This window comes from Castor canadensis, chromosome 12 (assembly GCF_047511655.1).
Source record: "Castor canadensis chromosome 12, mCasCan1.hap1v2, whole genome shotgun sequence".
NCBI classification, from domain to species: domain Eukaryota; kingdom Metazoa; phylum Chordata; class Mammalia; order Rodentia; family Castoridae; genus Castor; species Castor canadensis.
In genome coordinates, this window is record NC_133397.1 from 25,168,801 (window position 1) to 25,184,397 (window position 15,597).

Sequence of the window (15,597 nt, forward strand, 5' to 3'; positions counted from 1 at the left end):
GAGTCACCATACAAAATAAACATGTAGCTTGAATATTCATCAATGCTTTCATTAAATGCTTTAAAACAAACATTTAATCCAGTTCTATAGAACCTTCCAAATTAATACTTAGCAAATAAAAATGCAGGACAGCCAATCAGATTTGAATTTTCCAGTACAATTAGAATAGTCTTTGGTACAGGTATATTCTATCTATTGCATGAGACATACTTATACTTTAAAAACCCATTTGTCATTCATCTAAAATTGAAATTTAATTGGATATCTTGTTTATTATCTGGTAGCCCCATTCCAAACTAATGAACATATCAGTGCACATCTTACCTTAGGAAATCTGCATGAAAGAGAGTTTTGAAATCCTATTTCTATATCTTGGTAAAATAATAAAGGGTTGTACTGATCTTGAAATTAGGCTTGCATGTCCCCCTTCATTGCACGGCCTAAGAAGTTACAGAGAAACACAGATAATAAAAGTATGTTTCAAGCCTCATCATTTCAAATGAAATGGGCACTCCAGCCTGGTCCTGGCCCATCTAGATGCTTTTCCGTAACTTCTACCCTTACCTCTGGGCATGTCCCTAGGATGCTCTGCCTCAGGCCCATCCAACAAGTCCATCTGGGAGGCTTCCTCAGAGGGCACGCGGCGCCAGGACCAACTCTGGTTGCTTAGATCATGTAGTGGAGGAGAATATTCCAGCTCACACGGGAAGTCAAAACTGCACTCCAGACCTGCAATGACAACCAAGAGTCAGTGCAATTAAGTGCTTCCCAAACATGGCCCTCTTCTACTCTAGGAGGTTGGCCTTCATTAACAATCTTCACTCTGTCTAGGGAAAGAGAACTGTTAATATCATAGGTGACTGGGCTCCATACTGGTAAAGAAGAAAACATGTCCTTTCTGTAACTCACATCATGAGAGGTATCCTCAGAGAAGTGAATAAAAAAAGCAAAAAGGCAGACAGTGAGCAGCTCTTCATCCTTGAGACTCTTCAGTAGGAGAGGTAGGTCCTCAAAGCCAGTAAGCAGAGCCTACCAGTTAGGTCTTAAACTAGGTCTTCCCCTGACATTTACCCCCTGCATGGCTCCGGGCAAGAAAATTAAACTTTCTAACCCTCAATTTCTTCACTTGTTCACTGGGGATGATAAAAATCTACCTCCCAAATTTGCCATAAGAACTGGTGATAAAATGTTATTGTGTATATACAACCAATGGTCAGGAGAAATCCTAGTCACACCCTACCCTGACCAAGAAGAAACAGGCCAAAGGGAACTAAAGTTTTGCCCACAGTCCTGCTTTACTACTCTGTAATCCACCCCTCAGCTTTCCTACCAGCAGAGAGGGCCAAGGCCATGACAGTGGACAAGGGATTACTCTCTCCTGGACAGGGACTGGGGAAGGCCACTGAGTAAAGATATACAAAGAAGGAGGCAGGATCTCCTGCACTGGCACACTTATGATCTTGTGGGATTCTCCAGGGAAAATCTTCCTTGTGTCCCCATCATTTCATGTTTCCCACGTTTAGGGAACACAGGACTCTTGGCTTCCCTTTGCCCTTCCATACTTGTTGTCTATTACTTAAAGTGAAGTACTTTGCACATGGTAGGCTCTCAAAGCTTGCTCATGCATTACCAGAGGATGTACCAAAATATAACTCATTCAGCCAACTTACTTCTTCTCCACTCAGCCACAGAGCTACGAAAAAAGAGGTAACGTGATATAAAGAACAGAATATTGGACAAAGAATGTGGAGAATTTGGTTTTGGTCCAGGTTGGGCCACCCACTTCCCACGTGTAGACTTTGTTTTCCTCATCTGTAAAATAAAGTTTATAGACTAGATGATTCTAGAATAAGCACTAAGTGAAACCTGAGCTCCAGCTCTGCCACTGATTTTCCTAGTGACTTGCAATGAGCCCCTTAACTTCTCTAGGCTTCAGGCTCCTCACACAAAAGATATTAACCACCTGTTTTCTAAAATTCCTTTTTGGTTTAACTTTTTTAAGATTCTAAGGTCCTTATTTTCCAAAGGATTATAGCTAATTTGATAAGTCATTCTGTGTGGCAGTGCTAACTCCCAATTAGCACTGGTGCTTTTGAACAGCTGCTTCTGGAGCCACTACTCCCTCCATCTTCAAGACAAGCCTAGTGTTGGGAGTTTTAGAATGCAGCAGAGAGGTGGGGCTGAAGATTCTTGCACAGGCAGCCAGTTACCGGATGGTCCTTTAATCACATCCATAGGCATCTGGCCCTGCCCTGGAGTGGGAGTGAAATAACTCCCATTGACACTAGCCAAACTATGTAAGTATAGGGGGGAGAAAAAATCCTTCAATTACCCTTCTATTAAGTATCTTTCTGCTTTGCAGCCAGTAGAGATTTATGTTCCCCAGCTGCTCTCCAGGAGCTGCTGTCCTTCTGCACCTAAGATTAATACCACTTGTCCTTTTATGATTCAGAATTCACCTTTCTAGCTGAAATGGGTAGATCCCACCTTGTTTGAGTTGACATGCCACTTGTTACCTATGTATTTTATTGTCCTGAAGACTTTCGACCTGCCTGTAGAGCAGAGCTGCTGCTGTGCTATTGGTTCCTAGGAGTTGTAAGCTGCCTTAATCTTCAAGACTTGCTCGCAAGGTGCCTGGTTTTGATAGCAGAACATAAGAAGGAGAAAACTGATCTTACCCTAAAAGGAAAGGCATGGACATTACACATGGTTCCTATGGCGAGGGGGTCAAACAGACCCATGCACATTGGTCAAAGCTCAGGGGAGAAGATGGGAGAGAATGCTACCAACCAACCCCTGTTCTTCATTGACAATTATTGATGTCTTTCCCAAAGTTTCAACTGCTGTGACCATCTTCTATCTCGATTGTTCTCCTCCAATTAAAGATATCCTATTCCTATTTGGGACAGAAGTCCACTGTGGCAAGCAGATACTCCCAGGCAAATGTGCCCTGTGTGCCTATTAGACAAACAGATAACAGAGTATGCAATTCCAGGTCTAAGCATCATCAATTTTGTAATCATTGAACTCCAGAAAGTCTGATAATCAGCTGTGCTTGGGCCAGACCCTGCCTAGTGAAACAGGTTATCAAAATGCCCCAACCATCAAATGAGCTTGTTTTTAAATTCTTGCTCTGAGGCAGTATTGCTTTAGCTGTCAAAGCTGTATTGTCTGGCATTGTATAGGAACACAGTTAACATTACTGCTCATTTTGGGTGAAATTGAATTGGGCTTTTCTATGTTCTGATTTAATTTCTTATAAAACATTGAGACAGGGTTTTTTCTTGAAAGCTATCCTCAGTGCCTTTTGGGCAGTAATACTATGACTCATGTTCTCCATCTAGCATCACCAGAATAAATCTCCTTTTCCTTGGGCATTTTTGGAGGTTCTAGACCTAGAGTGCTTCTTGAATCCCTCTCTTAACTCTCTTCTGAGTCAGGGCCTATGAGGCAGAGACTGTGGAGTCTATTTCATTGACAGGACTCAGAGGGATCAAGGGCTTCAGAGAAGTACTCAGCTTTAAGCAACCCAATGGCAGAGGCCACACTCAAGGAAAGAGGCAGAAAATTACATTCATAGAACGCCTTTGGCTGACCACCAGGGACAATGCAAGGTCCATTTCTTATCACCATCTGCAGAGCAATACTGAGAAGTGAGTGCTGTCTTTCCTCTGCAGATAAAGAAAGTGAGGCTCAAAAAATTTACTTTGCTTGTCCAAAGATGAAAGGACTACCTGTGGCAGAGCTAGAGTGAGACACAGGGATGGACAATGCCAAAGATCCAGTTTTCTCTACCACTCCTCCATAGCTTCAGAATCTCAATCCAGGGTCAAAAATTGAGTCAAATAATGCATGAGAAAACCTTGAAGTATTATATTTTGGTTATACTTTGACCTAAAGTTTATAAAATTTTCATATCTGCAAAGTCTTCTCAACCACCCTCAGGGGACAGATCTGTATTTCCTCAGAGTAAGGCCCACTTTGTAGTGACTGCGACCTTAGGAAGGATCCAGAGATCTTACTTTACATACCAGTTTGGCCCATGACAATCTGACCATTGAAAAACAGCAATGGAAAAAGAGACAATCAACTAAAAATGCAAAGGAAAGAAAAAGACACACTTTTCAGAAATTGATGATTACACAGTTGCAATCACTGCTACTGACTCCCTTGTCTCTTCTACCATGGACGAAAGATAAGTTAATGGAACTTTCTGGAAATGATTTGCCTGCTGAGAGGAGTACCAAGTGATATGAAAGGAAAGGTCTTTGGTGGGGCAGGAATGATGGTGCCAGATCCTGTACACAGCAGCTGAGGGACCCCAGGAGGTCCTTTCCCCTCTCTAAACTTGGTTTTCTGCATTTGAAAACCGGAAGGAAAGGAGCATCCAGTCTCTGCAGAGCCCTACATCTCTGGAGGTCAGACACAGCCAGACCTATAGACATAAGTCACTTTTGCCATCCATGCCTCTTCTAGGAGCTATCTGCCCTAAACAAGGGCTCATTGTCATCTTGGGAAGCAAATAACCCTATGGGAGGTGGGTGAAGATACATCACACTCAAAGGAGACATGATTCTCAAAGATTCATGAAGGAAAACTCGGGCAAGTTTTACAGATGACTGTTCCAGGCTGTGTGCGGTATGAGTGTCTGAGAGAGAGAGAGAGAGAGAGAGAGAGAGAGAGAACACTGGAGCTCAGAGGGATGAAGTTGTAAGTTGCCCACTAGGAAGTAAACAAATGGGCTTTTGTTGATGTGTGGCTTCCTGTGACTCCTGCGTGTGTGTGTGTGTGTCCATGGGTTTTCCATCATTGTGTGCCTATATTCTGAACTTTCCAGGGCATGAGTCACACTTCAAGACCTGAATTCATTAACAGTTAGCTCAAGACACTGTTTTAGTGTGAAATGTAGCCATTCTGGAGAATGGTATGGTAACTGATCAGAAGCACTCTATGGAAGCTCAGCCCAAACAGATGGCTGCTCACTTTATTCAAACATCTTGGCTATGAAGGAGTTGGCAATAACCACCTACCTTGAATACGCTAAACCTGAGGGTGGAAATCTGACTTTCACGATTGTGTGACATAACCAATAACAAAGTAGTCATGCCCAAGGCCTGTGTCTAGGAGGCCAGTATTAGTTACTCTGCCAGAGATAGGGCTTCCAAACCAAACTGCATGCCAGGTCTAGTCACTCAAGGAATGACATATAAGTTCCAAGTACTTTCCATAACACTACAGAAGGGCACTTTGGACATTTGGGTCTCCCTTTGGATGAGCTTAGAAAATCCAGTAATCTTCCATTGTATCCAGTTTGGCCTGAATCTCCCCTAAAAGTCCCTTTGTGGGCCCTTAATCTTCAGCTTGTAAACACAGAGTGATCCCACTGGTTTTCTAAGTCACTTTGAGTCAGTTTCAAGGTAGGAAACCAGCAGCCACCTTAGCTTTTAAGATGCTCTCCAAGAACAGAAATTCTACACATGACCACAGTGTGGCAGGGGCTTCAAAGAGCAGTCGCCCTGGGGCAGGTCTCTAAGAGCCAGGAGGTGATATCTCTCAGCCTTGGCCCATCACAAGATTTGGAAGCAAATATCGCAGTCATAAACAAGAAAACAGGTCATGTTTACAAATGCTATGAAATTGCACTCTTCATTTTGTCTCTTGTCAGGAGTGTTTCAGAAGCCAAGCTGGGGGGTCTGACTTATGTACTTATCTCTGGGAGCACTGTTGTGTTTATAGAAGACCCCTGGCCCCATGAGAAGGACCTCTGTAAAGGCCTTGGGAAAGTGTATTCATAATAGATAACATTTACTGAGGGCTTACTGGGGTCAGACACCATGTCAGGTACACCATTATCTGATATGAAGTAGACAGAATTCGTATCCTTATTTAACGGATGAAGACATTGGGACTCAGTGACATTACCCGCAGGAAGAGGCTGAATGGGTTTCACTGATGTACGGCTTCCTATGAGTTTGGAGGCCTTGATTTCAATATGTCACAAACATAGTGATCTGAAAAGGCAACAGATGAAGCTTCCTATTCAGAGACCTAGGCATCTATAGGAATCAAGAGTTACAGCAAGGCAGGAAAGGAACTAGGTCCCTAAATGAACAAGCAAACCATGTTAGAGGCAGGAAAAGTGTCACAACATTTTAGCTAGTATCATCTTTACAAAGTCAGGCCTAGAACACCCTTTGTAAAGACTTGAGTCATAGAACATACTAGAAAGATTCAAGTGTTAATGCCAGTGGGTGTATGGCTCTGTAGACCCAAGGGTACAGTGCAGTAAAGTCTGGACTCACAGTTCCAATCTAGGTTCTCTGATGTCCTCCAGGATACCCTCCGTGTTTCTTGGGTTGTGTTAAGGCTCCCAATGAGAAAATGAGAGTGGGCTGGGCAAGGTTTCTATGGCTATCAGGATGCATCTGTTGTTCAGAATGGGCTCCTAAATGAATTAATTCACCTGGATTCTCAAGTCTGCATCTAAATATAACATTATCAGGTTTGCAACGAGTTCAAACTCTGTCAATACGGTTGTTGTTTTGTTTTGGGTTATTTTCCTGCTAAAAACACTTACCTATTCTAGTTCTCTTGACCCAATATTTAACTGCTGGGATGCAGGCAGCCTGGCATTGGGCCTGGTGTCCTCATTTATTGAATGGTGGTCTCTATAGTTCCAAGCAGCTGTATGACCTTTTCTTGTATGTCTATGTCCTATCCATTAAGTGACCTAATAGTACCATGGTTGTTTCACAGTAATAGAACACAAGACTTGTGATTTGACTCCAGTTCTGCCAGCTGTCAACTATGTAATGTGGGGCACTCCCATTTTCTTTGATACTGGGTTACCTCAGTGGTAACACTAACTCCCCAGAACTGCTGAAAGGGCTCAAGAACACATGAGCTCCAAATTTTTGAGAAATTCCCAAAAAGTATTGGCTGACTCAGAATCTGAATAGCCATGATGTATTTTAACACATATTCCTGTTTATCATGAGAAATAGTCTTTATTGGGGTCTTCTACCTGTCAGTCTGAAGGAAGTACTAGCAGATGAGCAGATCTTTGGTATTTTCTTACATGAGGTAAGACTGGTGTGGTCTTTAGATGATATTCTCAAAGTCAGAGGCTGTTAGAACTTGTAGCGACATTTGAGGCTAACCATTTCTCCCATTGGACAGGTGAGAAAACTAATACCGAGGTGAGGGGAAAGACGTACCCAGGGTCAGGTTTTCCTGGTTGCAAAGGCCTTCAGCGAGCACCAGACCTAAGCCAGGCTGAATGGCAGAATCACTGAATACCAGTTCTCACTTCCTCAGGCTCTACTTCAGCTGGGCTGGTTTGCTTCATGGCAGATGCAAATGCCAATGCATTCCTGACAAGTCTGCTTTGTGTATTCCATAAAGAACACTTTATTGACACTTTACATGAAGTGTCAGGCATATGTGGCAATTCTCTTACAGTTAGTCTTTAAAAGCATCTGCATTTGAAGCTATAGCTAATTAAACAGAACCTATGAAACTAGATCTCTCAAAGCACTGTCAGCCCTTTAGGACTGCACCCACTCTTAGCCCTTAGGACTATATCCAGTTCAAGGGAACTCCCTCAGCAACAACCAGTCCTAAGGCACAAGCTAGGGCTTCCTTTCTCAAGAGATTTGTCAGAGCTTCATAACTGTAGACCTTCAGAGTAAAGAGACCTTGAGACTATCTGAGATGCAAAAACTGAGGCCACAGAATTTATGGGACTCACCAAAGAATGCACAGTGAGAGGACTGCAGAATTGCTACTGATTTTTATTATTTAAAGCTGTGGGTAACAAACAAAGCAATAACTTAAATAGTTAGGAAAATTCTCAAAAATCCAGGCTGTGTTTTTTTCTGGACTAAATTGGCAAAACATACATAGCTATGTTTCAAATATCTCCCAATGATTGGATGCTTAGCTAATCTCCAACAAGGCTTTTTGGGTTCTCTCATCCTAGATACACTCTGCCAACAAAATGCTTTTTGATGGTTTCTGGAAGCTCCCTGTTGTTCATAGGCCAGAAGCTTTAGTGAGAACAGGGGGAGAGAATGCATTGGACTGAGAATGAAGGGGAAGATCACTAGAGAATTCTTGAAAAACCTCTCAGCTCCAGGAAATTATGCTTTGGGGAAATTCATTTAACCACTTGAGTCTTGGTTTCCTCATGTATAAATCAGGGAGGATTTTAACACTAATGACAATGAGGAAAATGGTAATATCCATGGTGACACTCATATAACGAATGAGTGAATGCTAGAGAGGTGGGTGTTCCATGATGCAGATACATCACTCTATCTCACCATAACTCAGGTTTACCCCTGGAAGTCTAGGGATGAATTGACTGACTTGACTTTGGAGGACCTAAGGAGATGCTGACTAGAGCAGGTACCTCTCTTTTCCCTATTTTATATAAACATCTGAAGGGTGGGGGTGAGGCACACCAGGATGTCTGGGGAGGCCATGCATGCGTAATTAAAGGCATATATCCTGCATGGGGTCACATTGCAGAAATTGAAAGCTTAGCTTTGCCACTTGCCAGCTGTGAATCTCAAGGAAAATAAATTAATTTCCCCATGCCTCAATCTTTTTCATGTACAAAATGGGGGTTAACCCAGAGACCATCTCATGGAATTGAGTAAGATTAAATGCAATAGCATACACGAGCACCTGGCATGTTGATGTGCACATAGCTTGGCTTTATTTAACACTGGCCATCATTGCTCTTATTCTTCAAGGGACTACAGGGTCAGCAATGGCAGAGGGGTGGGTTAGGGTGTGGGTGTCCAATGCACTGTGAACAGCATGAAATGTTGTTGCAGTCAGGGGTGGAAACAAAAGGGATGAGTTTGTGCTCTTTGCCCAGTCTTTCCTTTGTGATGCTCTGGTCCAGTTTCCCTTTGGAAGGTCTCAAATGAGGTGGTATGGGTCCTAGTCCTGGCTCTATGATATAACTTCATGCGAGTTAGTTAATCTTCATAGACCTCAATGTCCTCATCTGAAGAAGGAAGTGGTACAATAAAATGATGTTCAGGTCTCTTCCATCTCTACCATGCTAAGACTAATGTCTCCTTTTTACCACTCCTACGGTCAAAACAGTTTCCCTAACTTGGCTTTAGAAAGCTGGTCAGCAGGAACCCAGGAATCCTGACTTGCAGGTTGGATTATTCAGGACTGCTGCTCCCCCTTTCTGGGTTATCTCCTAAAGGGACAGTTAACCTACCAGTCACCTTTAATATTAATCTACCAGCTGCCATCAACATCTGGTCACTCACTTCATAACACTAAGTGCCAAACCTAGTCTCTCTCTGTCCCCACCCACAGCCACCATTCATTTGTTATGTGCCCCCAGAATTTGAAATCATTCATTTTCTGCCCATCGTTTGCTCCCTGTAATGCATCTGGGAGCCAATCACCCAATTCAAGACATCTGTTTCACTCACTTATAATCAAGCCATGAGGAAGGGCCAAGTCTCCTTCAATCAATCAATTACATAAACACAGCCTCACAAGGGGGAGGTAAGTGTGCATGAGTACACAAAATGGTGGAGGAGATAAGCACAGAAAGCTTAATGCTCCTTTCTCTTATCTGTGTCCATGACAATGTTACAGAAAGAAAAAATGAAATTCTCTTAATTTCAGAACAGAATATTGAAAAAATTAAAATCACAGACATTCTTAACTAGCCCACCCTCTAGTGTTCTCCTTGCAATTTCCAGGAAACATTCATATAGAATGTGTGTGTGTGTGTGTGTGTGTGTGTGTGTGTGTGTGTGTGTGTGTGTTGGAAGTGGGGCTCCAACAGAATAAAGCAGGCTCCAGAGGGCATGGTGAAAACCCTAGCAGCTTATACTACTGCTCAATATGGCATCTCTCTAAATGTGATCTGTCTGAATGGGATTCCTAAACCAGAATGTTGGAAAAGAACTCTGAGCTATGTGGTATCCATGATAATAGGAGCAGCCTGATGGTCAAGGGATACTTCAGAAAATACAAAATGGCCCTCTCTACTACTGCTGTGTCTCTGAAGAAACAGGATCTGCTGAGTGTTGCAGGTGACCAAGGGGTTTCTAGCTAATGACAACCTTGAAACACAGACAGACACTAGGCTACCCTAGCATGAACTCCCAGTCCAATGGGGGAGATGGGCTTGTCCATATCTAACTCTTAGGTAGGCAGATCCAGTGAGGCTATTAGGACACTTCTAGACTGTGTCCTAGAAGATGAAAAGATTTTGACAGATGGTAATGATTTAGTTAGGAAGTTTACTTAGAATAGAGGAGGAAACAAAATTACTTGAAGGCCAGGGTTGTGGTTCAGTGGCGCAACACTTGCCTAGCAGGTACAAGGCCTTAGGTTCAATCTTAGAGGTACAAAAAAATGCCAAAAAATGAAAATAAAGATTATTTGAGGCAGGAACTAATATTGCTTAATTTAGTACAATTGTAGGAATTTTGAAGTTTGGACTAAACAGGATAGTATCATGGCTGGAGATAAAACTGCTTTTAGGTTCTACAGGGCAAAACTAGAGACTTAAAGATTTTTAAGTGAAAAGCTTATGACAAATACATCCATGACACCAGGCTATTGGGTCTTGATAATAGGTCTCATGCCTCTTCAAAAAAGCATTAGTAAAACACCTGTGGCCCACAAGCATTCTAATCTGTCCTCATAGTTCTCACAACAATTCTGTCATTAGGAACCACAACAATTCCCATATTACAGAAGACAAATAGAACCAAATAGTAGGGGAGTGGATGAAGGTAGTAAAATTCACAAGAATCAGAGCTGGGATCCCCGGTGAGTTTCTTTTCCCCATCACTCTGTGCTTTACTTTCAGGAAGAACCTGCCAGACTGCTATTTGGCTATTACAAAGAAGATTTAAAAAGGCAATGTGGGAATGAACAAAGGATCATTGGATCCCAAACCTAGTTCTCAGTTGAGTGACCCCTAGAACGTAGTTTTTTTTTTTTGCTCTGCAGGTGACTATGAGGCAAGTAGACTGAGTGTGGCAACTGGTTTATTCTCACCATAAAGTTATGGCCCCATAATGGAGCAATCCTTGGGATAACATGACTCTGCTGGGTTGACAGAGATCCACACTATTCAGATAATGAGAAGGATAAAGGAACAGATGGGACTAGCATGTGATGAACTATTTGTGAGCTCAGGTATTGAGAGAAATACGACATCACCCATGTCACTACTGTAAAAAAGCCAGATTTGGGCTTTGCTAAACAGGTGGCCTGGGTTTGAGTCTCTACTTTTCCACTAATCCTGGGGAGGATATTGACCTCTCAAGGCCTTAGTTTTCCCACTTGGAAAATGAAACTATTTGATCAGACTGCCATGGGCTCTGACAGTCCACAATTCTTATGAATTTTTTCACAGACAAAATTATTCTAGTAATCTATTCAAATGAGCTGGCTAGAGCCCTGTTAATCTGTGGTCTCCTCTGGCATGAAGTTTTGCATCCGAGGTTGATCTTGACATAATATTTCATTTTAAAGAGGATTTCCTTCCATTTTTCTCACTCTTGATCAGTCATTTTCCTACATATGTTTTAGACACATGTCTTTCTAGGTTGGTTAGAAGTGCTCTGTATACAATAGCTCAGATGTCCCAAAGCTGTCAAAACAAAATTCCTCAGCTCACTCATGTCTGCTGAATATGTTTTTTAAGGTGGAGAAGAGAAAATATAAGCTTGCCCAAAGTTGTTAAGATCACAGCTGTGAATTCCAAACCAAAGTAAGTCCAACCTAGGAACTGTCCTCCCCTTTGACACATTTCTTTCCTGAAACCAATTAGTAAGACTTCATAAATGAGGGGCATAATGGGAATGCTCCTACCCCTCACTGAAACAGAGAACTCCAGGGGCTAGAAAGCTCTAGGTTGGGAATTGAGAAACCTGAGTCTTCTAGCTTGTTCCAGGGTATTCAGCCAATGGACAGTTGGGTGTTCATTTATTGAGAATATGACTGGGCATAATACCCTAGGGTAAGAACTGTGGATACAAAAGGGAACAAGGCATGAATTCTCTGACCTCTACATATGGTAGATGGAAGAACAATGCTGTAGGACCACAAATAACTAAGGCACAAGGAATAGTGTGATAGAAATACAAAGTGCTGTGGAGAGAAATCACACAAGCTTCCTCTGTGAGAATATGGGGATAGGCTAGTCTAATTTCAGGGTTATAACCCACCATCTTCTGAGTGTGAATTACTGCTTTATGGTATCCAAAAAGAAGCTCTACTAAATCTGACAGGTATGCCATGTCTTTACTAAAACTGAGCAGACCTTCCTAGTAGGTGTTGATGGTTATCAGACTCAGAAAGAGAGCCTCTCTCCACAGGACTGATTGGAGTGCTGGGGTTAACTGCACATATATACAATAAAATTGCACAAGTATTTAAGAAGCGTCTTCCAGAGGAATGTTTGAACCCATGTTAGACCTGTGATAAAAATGAAGGTTAGGAGCAAAGAGTTTGTGAAACTGTAGATACTCATTGGATGAGTAAATGTAAGAGAGACAGATAAAAGGGACATTTAACATCTTCTCTATCTTCCAGTTGAGAAAATTAGACTAACATGTGATTCCCTTATTAGGTGACCCAGTTTTCACTTGGACCATAAGGAAGATGAACTACAAACCAGAAAAGTAATTTGGTTGAAAAGAAACATCAGGAAACGCCCTGATTTTTTTCAGGATAATCCAATGGAATTCTTGGAGAATATAGATGTTCAAGAAATAGCGTAATCAGAATCTTCCCACATTTCAAAAGGGGATAATACCATCCTAGTGAGATTACAAGGAGAAAACATGGTAGCCTAAGTACTTAGGAAAAGTTCCATTGTGCAGGCAGCAACTCAAGTGGGTCTTTCCAGATAGGCAGACAGGTTTTACTAAAGGAAAAACAGAGTAAGTGGGAACAGAGTGGAATAAGAAAGTAGGAAACAAGGGGAAAGGGCACAAGAATGTAAAATAGAAAATATTTTAGCAGGGTGAGAAAAGATCCTGTTACAATTTTTGTTTTACTTCATCTCTACACAGTTTCAATACTTCCTCTTCTTTTGTGCCTATACTATCTTCTGGTTCTCTTCTCTCCTATTTTTCTGCCTCTGATTGTTTTTCGCAAGTCTCTTCTCTCCTTAAATCCTCTTAAATGCAACATCCTGGATCTCCTCTGAGTCTTCACCCTCAAATCACCAACTTTAACCTCAGCCTTGATACTAATGACTCTTCAACCCACTTCTCTTTCAAAGTCAAGATCTACTTTATGGACCATCTTCATCAGGATGTCCTGAAGGCATTTCAAATATAACTTACTCGAAGTGGATCTTACCACATTCTCCTCTCCCTCTAGATGTTTTGATAACCACCTCTCTTTATGAAATTTCTATTCTCTGTTTTAGTTAACAATTTCGCCAGACACTCAATTACTCAAGCTGGGCTCTCTTGAATAGGCTGTCACCCTATATCCAGATTCTCTCCCATATCCCTCTCCTGCCTTTTCTTTTCTAATCTATGCTTCACATAGAATCCATTCTAAACCCTGAGCACACCCAGAAGCAATGCTTCCCTAGCCTCATCACTGCTGCTGCTCTCTCAGGTCCTCCACATTTCATGTTACAGAGCTTGACTTGGTCCTGCATATGCCTTTACACAAGCATCTCCTCTGTCCAGAGTGCCTTCATCATTGGTCTCTGCTTCTGGAGTCCAAAGCTCAGATCAGCTGTTCCAATCTCCAGAACTTCCTTAAATCTTCTACAGAACTTGCCCTTCTTCCTCTATGTTCCAGGACACATTGAACATATCCCTATTGCCACACTTGTCATAGAACAGGTATGTTTATTTCTTTCTTGAGAGCTCCTTGATGGAAGGGAGTATATCTTAAGTGTCTTTATCATTGACATGTCCAGAATACAACCAAGCACACAGTTGGTGCTCAATGAATGTTGATATTCATTCTCTGTGTTGTTGTAGAAAAACTAAGTGTAGGGATGATGAAAGCAGGTAGGGAGGCAGGAGGGACCCTCAAGAGGCATGTCAAGACTGGAGCAAGCATTAGGGAGCTACCTTCTCAGGTGTGAGAGTTGAAATCACATTATCAAGAGAAAGACTTTTAGATCAAGGGCAAACACAACAATGGGGTTGGACTTTAAGCACATGATAAAAGCGAGAGCACACAGGGAGGGGTGAGGATAGGTAAGACACCTAAAAAACTAGCTAGCATTTGTTGCCCTTAACGCAGAGAAACTAAAGCAGATACCTTAAAAGCAACCGAGGCCAATAGGAAAAGGGGACCAGGAACTAGAGAAAAGGTTAGATCAAAAAGAATTAACCTAGAAGGTGACACACATGCACAGGAAATCAATGTGAGTCAATGCCCTGTATAGCTGTCCTTATCTCAACCAGCAAAAACCCTTGTTCCTTCCTACTATTGCTTAAACTCTCTCTTCAACAAAATTAGAAATAAGGGCAAAATAGTTTCTGCTGGGTATTGAGGGGTGGGGGAGAGGGAGGGGGCGGAGTGGGTGGTAAGGGAGGGTGTGGAAATGACCCAAGCCTTGTATGCACATATGAATAATAAAAGAAAAAAAAAAGAGAAAGAATACATGGAAAGGAGACCAGATACCCATGGATGCTGCTTTCCACTTTCATCTCTCTCTCTTTCTCTCTTTTCATGTATGTCTCTCTTTGCCTCTCTTTATCTATTGTCTGTGTGTCTCTCCCTGTGTGTGTCTTTCTTTCTCTGTCTGTGACAGTTGTTTTAAATGGATCTCTTTTGACTTGTTTGTCTCACCTTCATGTCAGTTAGTCAATCATTTTCTTATTATCTTTTATTCTGACCTTTTTCCTTTTTGCCTTTCCTTATTCAACTTGCCATTAACATAGAAATAAACTGTTCATACTTACAGAATGGCTTTATGCAGCTGAGTTTTAAAGACATCTTAATTTAAAGAGGAACATTTTAAACATGTCCCTTCTAAATCAATTGCTTTTTGTTGAATTTCTATAGATTGAGTTCATTGGTCCCCAGCAGGTCAGTGGCCCTTAAGATGACAGATGGCTCCTGTTCTAGGTCTTACATGACTGCTAGCATTGCTGTTCTCTTTGGGACCCAGCCTTTTTAGTGAATGCATCCACGGAGTTTTTGCTGGCTAAGTTGTAGATAAAAATACGGATGTATGAGCTAGGAAAGACCTTGATTCCTCCACTTGGTGAAACAGGGCTGGGAGAAAATACAAAAGGACCTATCCTGTCAGTGACAAAGGAAACCTTCAGCTCTAAAACTGACAAGGGAGACTGGTAACTGCTTTTTCACTGATACCAGGTTCCTAAGAGCCAGAATGGCTGGTCATGGCCAGCAGCATTAAATATGTAATTTCAGAAATGTGACCAAATTGACTTCCTGTCAGAGCTATGGAGCAAATCCCACAGGAGGCTAGAGAACCTTTTTGTTTTCCATTTTTGATTCTGTGTTAGGTCAATTTTTCTTTGAGCAAGAGAGAGATATTTAATTTACCTAGTCTTTTCAATCAAAGAAATTGATACATTAACAGGATAGATA

At 41.9% G+C, this 15,597-nt stretch overlaps 1 protein-coding gene across 1 annotated transcript in view; it reads right to left on the reverse strand.

The window, feature by feature from the left end:
* Alk (ALK receptor tyrosine kinase) overlaps positions 1-15,597 on the reverse strand; it is a 689,643-nt gene that overhangs the window by 472,070 nt on the left and 201,976 nt on the right. The window contains exon 3 of the mRNA XM_074049423.1: positions 565-729. Coding sequence (XP_073905524.1) covers positions 565-729 — 165 coding nt within the window. The remainder of the gene's footprint in view (positions 1-564; positions 730-15,597) is intronic.